At 42.8% G+C, this 15,950-nt stretch overlaps 1 protein-coding gene across 1 annotated transcript; it reads right to left on the bottom strand.

Moving 5' to 3' along the window:
- Nucleotides 1-54: 54 nt before the first annotated feature.
- On the bottom strand, nucleotides 55-13,129 carry LOC139661275 (sarcoplasmic/endoplasmic reticulum calcium ATPase 1). The gene is made up of 23 exons (XM_071539704.1): nucleotides 12,881-13,129; nucleotides 11,698-11,715; nucleotides 11,126-11,208; nucleotides 9,550-9,654; nucleotides 8,523-8,661; nucleotides 7,529-7,609; nucleotides 7,340-7,425; nucleotides 6,895-7,192; nucleotides 6,578-6,744; nucleotides 6,303-6,391; nucleotides 6,091-6,193; nucleotides 5,830-5,961; nucleotides 5,302-5,418; nucleotides 4,953-5,171; nucleotides 4,714-4,825; nucleotides 4,229-4,452; nucleotides 3,800-4,020; nucleotides 2,686-2,888; nucleotides 2,476-2,561; nucleotides 2,248-2,381; nucleotides 1,556-1,673; nucleotides 1,312-1,429; nucleotides 55-378 (listed from the first exon to the last, which is right to left on the bottom strand). Exons 1-23 carry the CDS (start codon nucleotides 12,996-12,998, stop codon nucleotides 362-364), a joined length of 2,988 nt encoding a protein of 995 aa, XP_071395805.1. The 5' UTR covers nucleotides 12,999-13,129; the 3' UTR covers nucleotides 55-361.
- Between the last annotated feature and the right edge of the window lie 2,821 nt (nucleotides 13,130-15,950).

The raw sequence follows: 15,950 nt of genomic DNA, 5'->3' as shown, positions 1-15,950 counted from the left end.
GTGAATCATATGAAAATGGACAGGGGACACAAAAACACAACAGTTGAGAATATCCAAGTTTAACAAAAAATCACTTTTAATACATACTTTATTTCTTAGAATAAAATCTTAAATATTTGAATATTTTATTGGCAGGGATACCTCCCTCCACTTCAATTTAATCTCTATCCTTATACAGAGGTTATTTTTATGGAGATTTTGTGATGTGTTTTATTGTTTTTTGTAGGGTTTTCCTGTGTTTTTTTCCTCTCTCTTCTATTGGTTGGCTCACTAGAGCTCCCCTCTTTGGTTGTGATCTTCCTCTTTTTCTTCTCCACCGCCTCCTTCTCTCCACCTCTTAAGATCCTCCTCTTCTACATCTCTATTTCAAATTTGAAACTAGAGAACAGAAAAGAAGAAAGGACAAAATGAGAGTGGGAAATGATTTTGGGCAAAGTTAATTTCTGTCGAAGCTGGAAACAAAAGCATAATATACTATGCTTCTATTTACATGGAACAACACAAAGATTCTGTAACACTGACGAGAACAGCAGCTAACAGGCCATTAATTCACCTGCTGCAGCACCTCACTGATACGGACTGAAGCCCGTATGACAGTGGAAATGACAAGAAACAGAGAGATCAAAGGAAGAAGTAACACACACAGGGGGTCTCCCCATACAGTGCAACAGGAGCTGTGCCACAACCAGGTAAAATTTCCAGTCATTTTATCACAACAGGAGTTTGATATGTAAAAAGGGGTAAGTGAGTTTATGATGGATGGAGGGTAGCAAGGTTATATGAAGGGAGTAATGAGAGAGATCAGGCAAATGAAGACAGGCAAGACCGAAATTAGATTAGATTAGATAGATAGACAGATAGATGGACAGATAGATAGATAGAAAGATGGACAGATAGAGAGATAGATAGATTGATAGAGCAATAGATGGACAGATAGATAGATGGGTAGATAGATAGAGATAGATAGATAGATGGACAGATAGATAGATAGATAGATAGATAGATAGATAGAGAGATAGATGGTAGAAAGATAGATAGATAGATAGCAATATCAGGAGGATGTCATAAAATGGCATAAATGATAAAAGACGAAGAGGGATTCAATTATGAATCAATTATTAATAAACAGATTACACTCAGTTAAATTATTAATCAATTTATAATCAATGAGCAAACTTAAAACGATATTAAAGATTTTTGAAAAAAATCTCAAATCAAGAGGAATAAGAACGATCATGCCTTTGTTTTTTCCGCTGGTGTGTTCTGTGAACGTGTATGAGTGTGAGTGTATGTAAATGCGAGTCTACTTACCCTCAACGTAGTTACGGGCGATGAACTTCAGCACCTCATCAATCAGGATGACTGGGAAGGAAAGCTTCAGGACCATCATCCACTGTTCCACTGACAGGTGAGTCAGCTTGAAGATCATCTGGGGAGCAGAAGAGTGAGGAGTCAGTACTGCTGAGAAACTACAGCAGAAAGCCACTACACACACTACTCATGTCACAGATGTTTGGGCACAAGCAGGACAGCAGAGTGCTGGTGGCTGACTTACGGGCAGTGGGTCAACATAGATGATCAGGAAGTGGAGGGACATGGAGAGGGTCATGGCGGCGAGCAGCCAGAAGTTGCTCCATGGGGGCATGCGGATCAGAGACTGGTTCTCAGACAAGCTTGAGAGGGGAGAAAGTGAGAAAAATGTAAGTGCTGTCTGAAGTAATCACAGGAGTCTTCTGTACTGTCAGTAGCAGAAGCCTGGTATATTTTTAATTTACAATTTTGTATGTAATGTACACTACCAGTCAAAAGTTTGGACACACCACATTTTTCTTTATTTTTACTATTTTCCGCATTTTAGAATAATAGTAAAGACATCAAAACTATTAAATAATACAAATGGAATTATGCAGTGACCAAAAAAGTGTTAAACAAATCAAAACTATCTTATATTTTAGATTCTTTAAAGTAGCTGCCCTTTGCCTTGATGGAAAGGCAAAGGCTTTGGAAAGAAATTCATACATAGGCATCAACTTTACTTTTTTTTTTCATTTATATTTGTCTAAGAAACTAATTTCAAGCATTTAAGCATACGCCTTTAGATCAAAATAGCTTTAGGATAATGAAAAACATAGTACATTCAGTCAGGTGTGTCCAAACGTTTGACTGGTAGTGTAAGTAACCCAAGATTAATTGGGATTAAGAAAATACTACATGAAAAATCATATTCCAGCACATTTGAATTGGTACCTGTTGAGGGCATTGCACATCTCAATGGTGACCAGCACAGACAGGGCCATGGTCATGGGAGGAGCAGCCTCAAAGATCTCGCACTCAACGCCGGCGAAGTCCTCGTTCTCATCGTGGCACTGCATGAAGTGGGACTGTACAGAAGGAGAGATGGGGTTAATGTGTGTCTGTGTGTGTGAGACACAGAGAGAGAGACACAGAGAGAAAGAGAGAGAGAGAAATACTTACCAGCTGGTAGTAGCTGACTCCGGGTCCAGTGGTATCGTAGATGAACCACCAGGCAGCAGCACCAACGGTAGCGGCACCGACGTAGCCTATCAAGGAAAGAAAACAGTGGCTAGGTAAGGCCGGTCACTCACTGTGTTGCTCCCCTACAACTACCCTAACAGACAGGAAATTTAAACAAAATACAAAGAAAATATCCGTAGTCCTACTTACCACCAATAGCCATGTATCTGAAGAACAGCCAGCCGGAGATGAGGGGCTCCTTGGGGGAACGGGGCGCCTTGCCCATGATGTCCAGGTCAGGGGGGTTGAAGCCCAGGGCAGTGGCGGGCAGACCGTCAGTCACCAGGTTGACCCACAGCAGCTGGACGGGGATCAGAGCCTCGGGCAGACCCAGGGCAGCGGTCAGGAAGATACTGAGAGAGGGAAAAAAGGAAAGAAGGAACCGAGGTGGAGGAGAAAGGGAAGCCAGAGATTAGTGACCACCAATTGGCAATCGAAACAGGAAGACATAAGAAATCATGGCAACCAAAAGAAAACAGAACATGTGGTCACTGTTCGACAGGTGAGGTCGAGACGGAGATGCACTTTCTCCTAAAATGTGAAAAATTTAACTCAGCCAGAGAAATCTACTTTAACAAGTTCAGCTCCCAAGTCTCCCACCTCAGAGAGCTTCATGATCAGTCAAAGCTGCGACTTCTACTAGGAGAGGGAAACACAGCAGACCTAGCGGCTCAGTTTGTAGAAACTTGTCACAACCTGAGGAACAGTGAGTGACCAATACACTTTTATTTTATTTTATTTATTTATTTAATCATTTATTTATGTCTTTTTTCTTTTCTTTTTTATTAACATAATCTTAATCTCTCAATATCTTGAAACCCCACATATTTGATATTTTTCTCTTTGAATGTTATTATGTACTGCATATAAAATGTGTGTAACCCTTGTTACCAACAAACATTAATTCCTTCACATAGTTTACTGATCCTCACTCTGTGATGGAGGCTCTGGGTACGGGAGCTGAACACGCAGCAACCCAGTTCCTCTGTCCAGGCACTGACTCTCTCACACACACACACACACACACACACACCTAGACTGATATTCATCTTGATGCTTTGGCAATATTGTCTGTGAACTTTCATGCCAATAAAGCACATTGAATTGAATTGAATTGAATTGATTAGAGAGACAGACAAAGCCAAGGCAAAGGAAAGTCACACATAGAGAAAGATAGCAGACCTAGGTGTGGATCAGAGGAACCATTCCATTATTTATCATTCAGACCCTCATGACTGACGCTTGGAGCGCTGGGACTACTCACCAGACGACCTCACCAACGTTGGAGGAGATGAGGTAGCGGATGAACTGCTTCATGTTGTTGTAGATAGCTCTGCCCTCCTCAACAGCAGCCACAATGGAAGAGAAGTTGTCGTCAGCCAGGACCATCTCAGAGGCAGACTTGGCAACGGCGGTGCCAGAGCCCATGGCGATGCCAATCTCGGCCTTCTTCAGGGCGGGGGCATCGTTCACTCCATCACCAGTCTGGGTTGGGAGAAGGGGAGGCGCAGGTTCAACACAGACTTCTCTAACTACACACTTGCACAGCTAACAGTTAAGCGAAGGAACACTATACTGGGCATAAAAGTAGTGATGGGATTATTGAAAAAGACTTTAATAAGACAGAGCAATGTACAAGTAACACGTCTATGCCAAGTTTACATTTTATCACATGCTGTTGAGTTCTCCTCACCATGGCAGTAATGTCATCAAGACCCTGCAGGAACTCAACAATCTTGGACTTGTGGGATGGCTCCACACGGGCGAAGCAGCAAGCCCTGCGCACAGCCTCGGGCTGCTCGTGACTGGGCAGATCGTCAAATTCACGTCCGGTGTAGGCCCTGCCAGTAACATCCTCATCCTCAGCGAAGATGCCAATACGACGGCAGATAGCAATAGCAGTTCCCTTGTTGTCACCTGAAGTAGGGACAATCAGCCATTTAGTGAGTAGCCAGTGAGATGAAACCATTTCTCAGGTATAAAACAAAAATCTCACACTACAAGGGCAAAGACTAGAGGAGCAGATGCAATTGCTGTAAATGTAGATTGAAAAGGTTCTAATGAACATTTAAAAAATGTATTTCCTGTTTCTCAGATTACCTACATCAAACATCTAGGCAATACACATCAGCCAGATATAACAAATGGTGTCCCAAAAGGTACAAAAAGGACACTAACCAGTGATCATGATGACACGGATTCCAGCAGCTCTGCACAGCTCAATGGAGCCAGTGACCTCCTTACGAGGGGGATCCAGCATACCAACGCAGCCAACAAAGGTCAGGTCAGTCTGGGGAGAGAGAGTGGGGTGAGGATGGGCTCATGGAAACCTTATCTAGTTTTACCTTTAGCCACAAGTCTACGCATATAGCTTGCATTCAATTTCCCATCAATTTCATGATATCTTTAGTTCTCACCTCGTAGTCAGCGAACTTGGTAGAGTCCTCAAGGTTCATCTCCTCAACCTTCAGGGGGGTGTCACGGGTGGCCAGGGCCAGGCAACGCAGGGTGTCACGGCCGGTACCCCAGTCCTTGATCACAGCCATGATCTTGTCCTTAATGGCGTTGGTCAGGGGCACGCGGGTGGTGCCAACACGAACGTATGCGCACCTGTCAATCACACCCTCAGGGGCACCCTGTGGGACAAACGGTTGAAGAAATTAATGGTTTGAAGTTGCAACTGAATGATATGCACTTTTTTTGCGGCACAGCCAAACTGCAGGTATCTGGCCAAAGGTTTTGGCGAGAAGGAGAGAGGGAACTAACCTTCACAAACATCTTGTTGCCACCATCACCCTTAGCGGGGGTGCAGAGCACAGACATGGACTTCCTGTCACGGGAGAACTCCAGGGTGAAGTTCTTCTTCATCAGCTGCTTGACAACCTATTGGAAGACACAGAGATCAGAGGGTTAATGATCAGAAAGATAGACAAGTCAACCTGGCCACATGTTGGAGTCTCTTAACTGGTACTTCTATGCCCAAAAAAATAGCTGGTTTGATATTATGAATAGTGATACCATTTCAAGTATCTAATAGTATCTAAATGCTAAGCTTGTTATGTCTTTGTGTAAGTGATTTTCTACAAGAGTAGGGTGGTGTTTGGGAACTTGCATACAGTACTTTTTCTGAATATGTAATTCTGAGCCGTTCAATTGGAAGTTTTCAATGGCTCACAATGAGATGCATTAAAGGTTACAGTTTAAGGATACATAAGGGTGTGTTAGTTGTATAGGTGTAGCAGGACATAATGAGAATTATATAAATTATGTAGCAGATGGTAAGAAGAAACTTACTCCGCAGCAAGCGTTGGCTCTCTCAATCTTGGTCAGATTCTTCACGTTGGTGTTAAACACGTTCATCTTCTCAACCAGGCAGCTCAGGGCGGTCTCAGTAGCCTCACCGACCTTCTCATAGATCTTCTTGGTCTGGAGAAAGGGAAGACAGGGTTAAATGGTGAAAGGTCAAGAGGCTGAGCTCTAGCAAATATACTGTACGTTAAGAATGAGACGATGGATGTCATTGTTCAGAAAGTAATTTCAAAACAATAACTTTACCTCGTTGTAGTCCAGAGAGGAGTCGTTACACAGGGCGCAGATGGTAGACAGCTCAACAAGGCCGTCGTATGCGCTGCAGTTGGTCTTGGCACCTCCCTGGGAACTGAAAGATGGAGAGGGAATGACAAATGAATGAAAGATGGAGAGTGCACTTCTATGTATGACTGAGATTGGCTTTGAATGATAATACATGGCATTAAAAGCAAACTTACACCTCGCCCTCAGGGGTGTACTTGGAGCCAGAGATGTCGAAAGCATCAAGGTCAACATGGTCGCCATCAACGTTCTTGATAATGAACATCTGTGGAGCAAGAAATAAAGAATTTTTCCATTGTGTCATAAGTACAGATCTTTACATCTGTAGACAAATGAACTGGACACACATATATGATGAGCGAGGATATACATTTGCCTGTATGATGCAACGAGGGGATACATTGTGTTTTATTTTGGTGTAAAATGTAAATGTTGCATACTGGGTACCCACCTTGGTCACACACATCTGGTTGGTGGTGAGGGTGCCAGTTTTGTCGGAGCAGATGACAGAGGTGCAGCCCAGGGTCTCCACGGAGGGCAGGCTTCTGACAATGGCGTTCTTCTTGGCCATACGGCGGGTGCCCAGGGCCAGGCAGGTGGTGATGACAGCGGGCAGACCTGAGAGACATTGGTGAAAACTGTGAGTGTGATGAACCAGCAATGGAGGAAAAAATTGAGAAGGCACACACATTCAGAAACATGTTGTTCATCAACTGTCCTAATCTATCTGCCCATCCACTATCTCTCTGATGTCTTGCTCCCCCTCACCCTCAGGGATGGCGGCCACAGCCAGGGCGACAGCAATCTTGAAGTAGTAGACGGCGCCGCGGATCCATGAGCCTCCGTGGACGGGGTCGTTGAAGTGGCCAATGTTGATGGCCCAGACAGCAACGCAGATCAGGGAGATAACCTTGGACAGCTGCTCGCCGAACTCGTCCAGCTTGGCCTGCAGAGGGGTCTTCTCCTGCTCGGTGGCGGCCATCTGGTCACGGATCTTGCCAATCTCAGTGCTGACTCCGGTAGCCACAGCCACACCAATGGCCTTGCCAGCGGCGATGTTGGTGCCCTATGGAGGAGAGAGGAAGAGCAGGCTAAGAAAACAGGTAATGGTAGACTTCAGGAAGGGTGGAGCAATGTGAGGAAACTAGCGATGAAACAGGGCAAGAACTGCAACAATGAAGACAGAAGAAAATATCGGTGGTAGGGCACTTACAGAGAAAAGCATGTTCTTCTTGTCCTGGTTGACAGCTCTGGCGTCGGGGACAGCCTCAGTGTGCTTGATCACACTGACGGACTCACCTGAGAGGGAAAACAGAAAATTATCTCAAATGTGGTGATGGACAGGGGACAGAAACACACCGATCAGCAGACTTAAAACAGTTCCGCTTTCTAGTAACCTCACCAGTAAGGATGGACTGGTCAACACGGAGGGTGGTGGACTTGATGGAAACAATCCTGATGTCAGCGGGGACTTTGTCACCAACTGTGGGAATCACAGAGAGACAGAGATGCCATCATTAAAATAAATCCAAAAAAATAAAAAATAAAATACATAAACACTATTGAACATAAACATAAAACCAGCATAGCGACTTAACTACTTATATTTGAGGGCTTATTTCTTCCTAAATTTGAATTTCTGTTGCCCCTCCATGACACCTAAGTGATTGTAATAGCTGCAAATAGTAAAATTCTTGTCATCTATCTCTGAAAACACAAATATCAAATATCAAATATCCAGAATAATAGTCAAATGCTCAGAGGACTAGTTAACTTCCTGTAGTTAATCCATAGATTCCAGAGTGGGGTAGAGCCTCAACTGGCACATGCTTGGCCCAATCAGAATGAATCAAAGGGGAGGGGGGAGGGGCTGGGGGTGCTGGGAAATGAGAACAGCCAGCCTGAGGGGCAACAGGTGTACACTGATAAATGAACAGGACTGGGCAATGGGAGAGAGGGGAAGAAGAGGTGTGGCAGGTGCTAGCGGGGATATTTATACTCATGATTTTGTTTTCCTTCGCTCAGCATGTTTTCACAGCAGTGCTACTCCACTCTCCCTCCCTCTTGTTGCTTTAAAAAGACAGGAGGCTTCCCCGTCGGCCTTCTGCATGCACATACTCCCTGAATTTCCAGAGGATTGTCAATTTCTCACTGATACCCAACGCTCCTTTCTTTCTCCCTCAATAGAAGTAACACTCAAGATGCCAGCTATATCTTTTCATAACTACATTGTTGAAGACAGCATTTGACACAGCTGATTCTTTTGCTACCAATAGGCATATCATTCATCTGCCCTGACTGAACATTTACACATCAGACTGAGTGATTGGGTTCCACCTTTAAGAAATAACCACTACAAATAGAGAAAACCAGTGGACAGTCTTGACATTTCTTACCGGACACCTCCACAATATCTCCGGGGACAATTTCTCTGGCCTTGATCATCTGCACACTCTTTCTGTCAGAACGGTAAACCTTGCCCATCTCAGGCTCGTACTCCTTGAGAGCCTCGATGGCATCCTCAGCATTACGCTCCTGTGGCACACACACAAAGACACAACTACGGTTATTACACAAGTCTATACCAACAGGGACTCTACATAGAGAGGGTACATACTGTGTGCCAATTGTGTTGTGAGAAAGATAGGGAGAAGCAATTTAATTCAATACTTGGCAGGGACAGTACAACACAGCACATTCAAACACAGTGATAAAGGGGATGTTCCCTCACTGGCTAAAGCCTGATAGCAATGCCAAGTGCTTAATGGCACGAATGTAGAAGGGCATGACACACATAATCTGAGTCATCCAAAGCCTGCAGTCAAAACAGATACCCAGACAAAACATAAACTAGAGATAGGGACTACAAACATTAAATTAAGATACAGGCGGCCAAATGATTCAAAAATGATCACTAACAAAACAGTCACTAATTGTATGGTAGTGTAACGGTAATTAACTGTTTAATTAACAATACACCCTGATGAAAAATCACCATAATATTCATATAATACTTCTATAGGGCCATACAGTGTGTCTGTGGTACTCAATAATGACTTTGTTACATACTTTACGTATTTATCTCCTCAGCAATAACTATGATATTCATATCGTATCCTTATAATATCCTATAAGAGCGGATAATTTTGCTGTGATATTTGCATAAAATGTACTGTATTTGCTGTATTATCAATCGAATGAATGAAGGACTGTGTCCAATGGAAGATTTGTTCAATTTTATAACAGCCCCAAAGTAGCTGACACTGCCTATTTTGAGCACAAGCTCTAAAAGTGATAGTGTTCCCATTGAGCAACTGCTTCTGGGTGGAAAACATGGCAGTAACTCTAACCCCTGTTCTGTTCTGTCACCACTGCAATGGATATGTCCCATTGCTCAACAACATGCTGGGCCTCATCACTGACCTGCCACACTCCAACAACGGCGTTAGCGATGAGGATAAGCAGAATGACGAAGGGTTCCACAAAGGCGGTGACGGTCTCCTCGCCTTCCTCAAACCAGGCCAGCACCTGGGATCAGAGCGGTAAACAGTAATTTAGTGTTAGCATTAGCACAGAATGAGTTCCCTGCAAGTTCCCAACACTGAACCCTAAGAAACATGACATATTGCTGCAAAGGGCCGCTGTGTAATAATTACTGTATTTATGTATGTATGTATATTCGACTATTAACATGGTCTAAATATTTACATCGTGCCATAATGAAAGGACTCCCTCCAGCCTCAAAACCTCATATAAAATGTGATGAAATAATGATAAAGGGTCGATTTTTGAGGTTGTCATGAAGAGGCAAGGTTATGAAAGGGCATTTATAGTTTTGTGCGCTTACAGGTACTTCTGCACTTTTGTCTGTGCTAAACCACCACAAACAACTTTCACACAGCGTTCGGATATTATCAAATAATGTGAACAAACAAAAAGTTTTTTTAGATAGATTTGTGGTAATGTTATGGGCTAGATTATGAAGGTCTTTTCAATTATAATGTATCAGTTCTCTGCAATGTGTTTTTCTCATGCTGTTGTCCAGTGTTAACCTCTGATCAGCTATTCTGATAACTGATATGATAATATTTCTGTACGTCATAGTGTGATTACATAATCCCTATTAATTTGATCTCAGTGTCCCATAACTCTGTGCTGCTATCCACTTCAACCCTCTCTACCTCTTTCTGTGGAAGCTCCTCGTTCCTTCCTTCAGTCCTGACCTTTCCCGAAGGATTCAGTTTCTCTCCTCGGCTTGAGGCTTTCTTAAAATAAACCCTTACCCCTCAGCCCCCCTATACTTCCCTGACCCCCGTCTCTCACTCGCTCCTCAATATTCGCCTTCTAAGGCCATCATGACAGCTGCCCGAAGGGGTGGAAAGCTAGGGATAGGAATTAATACACCACCTACAACCCCTCTCAATCTACCTCCCCCCTCCCAAGTTCTCCTCCTCAAAAATACAGAGGGGTGGGGGGGCAAGAAGTTGTTTGACAAAGTGACAAGACAGCGATGATCAACTACAGCCATGCTGGCCCATTAGATGAATTTGTGTGTTGGGTTACAGCATGCTGGCTTTTAAAGTTAAAGTCAGTTGCAATGAATAGCCTGTTTCAAGATGGCGCTCAAGAATGTCAGAGAGGTCAGAGAGGATCATTGCAAAAAAAAGTGTTTTGTGCACTTAGAAAACAAAGTCATTGTCAGGCTCCACACCTTACTCCGAAGAGCTTGTTCTGGTAAATAAGAATTGTAAAAGGAGGGCGGAAGTTGTTTCTTCATGTAAGTATTGTAAAAAAAAAAAGTGATACAGGAATGTCACTATAATGACAAAGTTACTGGAGAACTGGTTCCACATAATGAGGGTGTCTCGTGGATGCCAAGGGATTTGTTACAACAAATCCTACTACTATTACTTAAGTTTAAAATTATCATGACAGGAATAACCACAGAAATGTAGAAACCACTATCATGATAAAAGAAAATACTAGCAAAAATACTCACAAAAGAGATGCAGGCAGCCAGCAGCAGAATCCTGACAAGCAAGTCCTCGAACTGCTCAGCAATCAGCTCCCAGATGCTCTTACCTGGGCGAGAGAGGGAGACACAGAGAAAGAAAGTTAATACATTTAGGTCAAAGGATAACAATAAAAAAATATGAATGTGTTCACTGAAATTTGCAAGTGGGGAAATTCCTACAGTGTATATGTATCTGTCTCTATGATCTCTGTTGCCAAAGATGAGTAAAGGATCAAAATATAATATACATTACTTATTATGAACTGTCTCTGTGACAAGAGGAATAGTTGATGTCCAATTACAAGTAGGATTATGCTAGACCATGGGGATTACGCAATACTGTGCCAGACATTTCACAATTAAAATGTTGCATGCATGTTTTTATTACCTCCCTAATTAGATTTATTGACTGTGGACAAGGGCCAGTTTAGAGTGGTTGATGATGGCTATCCCATCTGCTTCATGTATTTGTAAAGCAGGTATCCTGGACCTCTATCAACAACCTTCTGTTCAAATTCTTGGATGCATTTTGTTATTGTGGCTGGATAAACACTTACCCTCCTCAGCAGGCAACTCTGGGGTTAGACACAAAGGTGGAGGTGGAGGGTGGGAAAGGGGGGACAGAGGGACGGGGAAAAAAAGATGGTTAGCAAAAAGGATCAATGTTCAGCATGACACAACAAGAAACATTTTCAAATCAAACTAGATTTTGGGAGAATACATTGTGTTCCATTCCCTTAAATTGTTTCTGACATTAACTTAAACCCCTTAATATGAGATGATACATCTGACCACCAGATCACTGGTTATCTTCCACATTCTCAAACTGACATTTCCTGACTGTGTGCTTAATATTTGATGACTTAAAGCCATACAGCTAGACATGCAATTAAAAAAGCCACTGTAATGTATTCAGACTTATGTGAAGTATCTATTGCCATTACCATGTTGCAGACCTTTGATTCCTCACCTGACTAGGCCAAATAGAAATTCCTCTAAAATGGCTGGTCACTCTACAAATACCTACACACAGAGGTACTGATCCCTCTATCTTTACAACAAAATAACATATTAGTATTTGTAACATGAGTATGGCCAATGGTAGCTGACTAAATTGTTCCATGCCCACAAAAAGGTCAGTGAGAACAGTGTGAAAATAACAAAAATGGTGCAGCTTTTGAGCTATTGCACCATATTACAATGCCTTTGGTATCTAATTTACCATTCCACTGGCTATTGATTAGCAACTGTATTCCATATCATTTAGCCATAAGCCATCTAAGGACCTCCCCTTTTTACCCAGCCTAAAATTACCCACCTCTCCTGTTAACGCCCGCCCCATATATCACCCAGGAAGCTTCTTGAGCCATCACCTGTCTCTCTCGCTCTCCAGCCATCTTCTTTTGCTATCTTTAAATAGCTCTTCAAAGCCCTCAAAGTCTCTGCTTCTCAATGTCTCTGCATTTCTACCAGCTGTTGCAACTCCTCTCTAAAAAAGCATCCAATGCAAAATCTCAACCCGTCTGGTTGTATCTCTGAAAACTCCAATGCTGTTGACTTCTACAATCAGGCAGGATAAAACTCAGCCATTTCAGATACTATCTCAGCAACAAGCATTCAACTTTATGCAAGATTATGAATGCAAATAAAGTTGTTCTAGTTCTAGTTACCAAACAGTTACTATGTCTCTTTCTTCCTTCAGTTGGCCTCCCACCCCATCCCTCATGCCCACACTCTCACCATTGTAGCCATGCTTGGCCAGGTTCTTCTTGAATTGGTCGGGAGTGAGGCCAGTGTTCTCGTTCACCCCGAAGTAAGCCAGGCATTCAGCCGGCACCTTCATGTGTGCGTTCTCCATCCTTTCTGGATAGACAAGAGAGTGGGTGTCTAACCGCGTCTATCCGTGCTCTTTTACTTCTTTGTTGATGTCTGCAGTTTTCACCCTTGGTCCACCACCCTTTCCTAAAAGTGTGGCACCCTCCAATTCAGGAGTGCTGGACTGACAGAAAGAGCGAATAAGCTCACACACTCTCAGGGTTTTATACCACCAAGGGGCACACGATTGGTGGACACCCCGCCGACACACGCCTCCAAATTCCAGCATGGGAGACATGGGGGGTGAGGGTGGGGCTCGAGGTGGAGCAATGGGGAGGTGAGACGGTAGACTTGGACAGGAACTGTGGACAAGGCTTGGATTTGGGAAGGTGGTGATGCGGGGCAGTTGGTGGTGCAAGGAGTGGGGGGGGGGGGGGGGGTTTGGGGGGAGCACGGGAAGGAGGGGGGTGTACCGTGGATGAAAATGAGATCTGTTTTTGGAACATGCATGGTCAGTGGAATAAGGAGAAGGGAGAAGGTGAGAGAGCGAGACAGAAGATCGTCCAGAGGGGAGGAGGGGGGGACATTGAGTGACGGCTCAACTGGTTTCTGCTGAGGAAGGGGGCCGAGCCAGAGAGAGAGAGATAGAGAGAGAACTACAGATAGAGTGAGAGAATGAAGAAGGGAGAGGGAGAGGTGCTAGAAGGTTAATTTCGTACAAGCACAAGTTGGGCACAGTTCCATGGATAGTCTGGGTTAACCAAGGTGGTACACTGACACATGACATTCATAAGCACACGCAACCAGTTCTGGGACCGTTGTGCAGCAGAATTGCATAATCTAATATCATCAACACTCACGCATGTGTACGTTTATCTTAAGTTTTGCAGAACCAATGAATGCTCAGGCCTTTCCAAAGAGCAACATGGACACAAAAACGGTTGGGGAACCCAGTTAACTGAAAACAGTGGAGATAGAGGTAGACAGAGATAGACTGGGGGAAGAGAAGAGCAATAAAAGAATAAAGAAGAAAGTGAGTGTGTTGGAGAGGAATGATTGCGAGGCGACAGGAATGCCAAGAGGAGAGCCGGCGTGTCATATTATCGCACCACAGAGGAGAAACCCCGGCTGCAGATATACAGGAGGATCAAGTTTTATTTCTCTTTTTTTTTTACGAGGAAGGGAAGGCAGTTGGGAGATATGGCATGGCTTAAGTCGATGTGCGACAGATGATCCGGCCACAGTCTGCCATTCAGCAAGGCACAATGGCCTCTTGTGGTGGATCCAGAGCATTGATTCAGTTATTGGCAAAGTGAAGATACACGATTTAACTGTGTGAATGAAGAGCAGAGATGGAATTGAATATCACCACCACTTGTATGCCAATACATGATCATGGCTCTGGTTTAAATGTACATGTTTCCACTCATTATTTTTGTGCCTTAGATACTGTGTATCACAGAGCGTGAAGGTTTATTACTGACTGGAAAGCCCTCCTTTATTCTACCTTGTATACTCATTGATTGGCTTCAGCTGTCCACTCATAGTCTTATTCATTTGTACAATTTATCTATAAAGTTATTCAGGATCCTTATTATTTGTGCTTTTATCGATAGAAAACCTGGTGGAAATTACAGTCTGCTGTCAGGTTCGAACTGGATTACACAAGGTTCGAACTGGATTACACAAAAGAACTTTGATGTACTTGCTCAGTACAAAGCTGATTCTATTACAACTACTGTTAATACTAATAAAATAGTTAATAATAGTAATAGTTAGTTATAAAAAAAAAAGTCCGCTATTTCATGATTAAAAGCCTGATATTTTGGCCAATGTTCTTAGATGACCAAAGCAAAATGGTTTTACTTTTGAAAAGGTTTTGACATAGAACACGTTTTATTTTCCATTTTATGAATGTCAACTGTAAATAGGAATATAGTAAAGAATTTTTGATTATTGCAAAACCCCTTGAAACAATATTATGACAAGTCAACAAATAAGTTACACAACTTTCTCTGTCAACTCTTTTGGCACAGGATTTCACAATATCATGAAGCTAGCATTTGTTTTATTAGCTCACTTACAACAACACACCAATAAGTAGTCTTACTGTAAAAACACAGACGCAAGCTTGAATATTTAATATAATGTAGAACCCAGAGCGTGTTGATTTACTACTTGTTTTAACAGCAATAAACAGGCTGCCTTCAACCTGCCGGGTGGTGCAGAATCCTCTGTGGACAGGAATTCAAGTTGCTGTTGCTAATCAATAAGCTGACAGGTGTTCCTCAAAGCACCTGTGGTCACTGCTCACCACTTCCGACAACTAGTCTACACGAGAAGTGTTTGCTGGTATCTGTTTATTGCATTATGTTGTTATACAGTGTCACAGTGCCTTGAAGAGTTATTGGGATCTTTGACGAAAATGACTAAAAAGGTTCTTGAAGTTAAACACAAATAATAAAACAATTTGTTTGTTTGCAATAACTTTTATTCTCAAAATGCATTTATTGGCATATTTAGCACACAACTGATTCAAATCCTTGCAAATTTGTTTTTGGACAAATTCCACATTGAAAAATGATAACTGCTTCAAGAATGATCCATCTGGATCATCACCCATGACATATATTGTTCACTGATTTTACTATTTCCTATTTTATTGAACGCATCTCAATGCAATCACAATTTCAATGCATCTCTTATGGATTTTTATTATTTTTCACTCGGTGTGGACAGCAAGTCTAGACTGGATACATGGTAACCAAATGCAAGATATAGATGCTGTGACGTAATAGAACAGCTTAATGCTATCACCCTGTTGTCATGTACATGGATACATATGTTGACAGTTGCAAATTTCCCCTAGAGGTCAACAGATAAACAGCCAGAGGAAGCCTTGCCCAGCTCATCTGTGTCTGTGTGAAAGGTGGTAATACAGTTCATATTCAAAGCTAATTTACTCATTTGACTCTCAGTACCTTGACTCATCATT

This window comes from Centroberyx affinis, unplaced genomic scaffold (assembly GCF_046629955.1).
Source record: "Centroberyx affinis isolate AG114_WGS23_722 - 3 ecotype Tasmania unplaced genomic scaffold, CSIRO-AGI_Caff_v1 ptg003492l_1, whole genome shotgun sequence".
In the NCBI taxonomy this organism is placed as follows: domain Eukaryota; kingdom Metazoa; phylum Chordata; class Actinopteri; order Beryciformes; family Berycidae; genus Centroberyx; species Centroberyx affinis.
The sequence above is the reverse complement of the archived record's forward strand: the minus strand, read 5'-3'. Positions and strand labels throughout refer to the sequence as shown.

Bases quoted from the DNA above. Each gene is read 5' to 3' on its own strand.
- LOC139661275 (XM_071539704.1), bottom strand. From the start codon at position 12,998: ATGGAGAACGCACACATGAAGGTGCCGGCTGAATGCCTGGCTTACTTC. The intron at 7,610-8,522 runs GTAAGAAATGTC...TGATTCCCACAG, and splicing joins AGATATTGTGGAGGTGTCCG to TTGGTGACAAAGTCCCCGCT. The intron at 1,674-2,247 runs GTACCAATTCAA...TCCCCTCTCAAG, and splicing joins ATGTGCAATGCCCTCAACAG to CTTGTCTGAGAACCAGTCTC.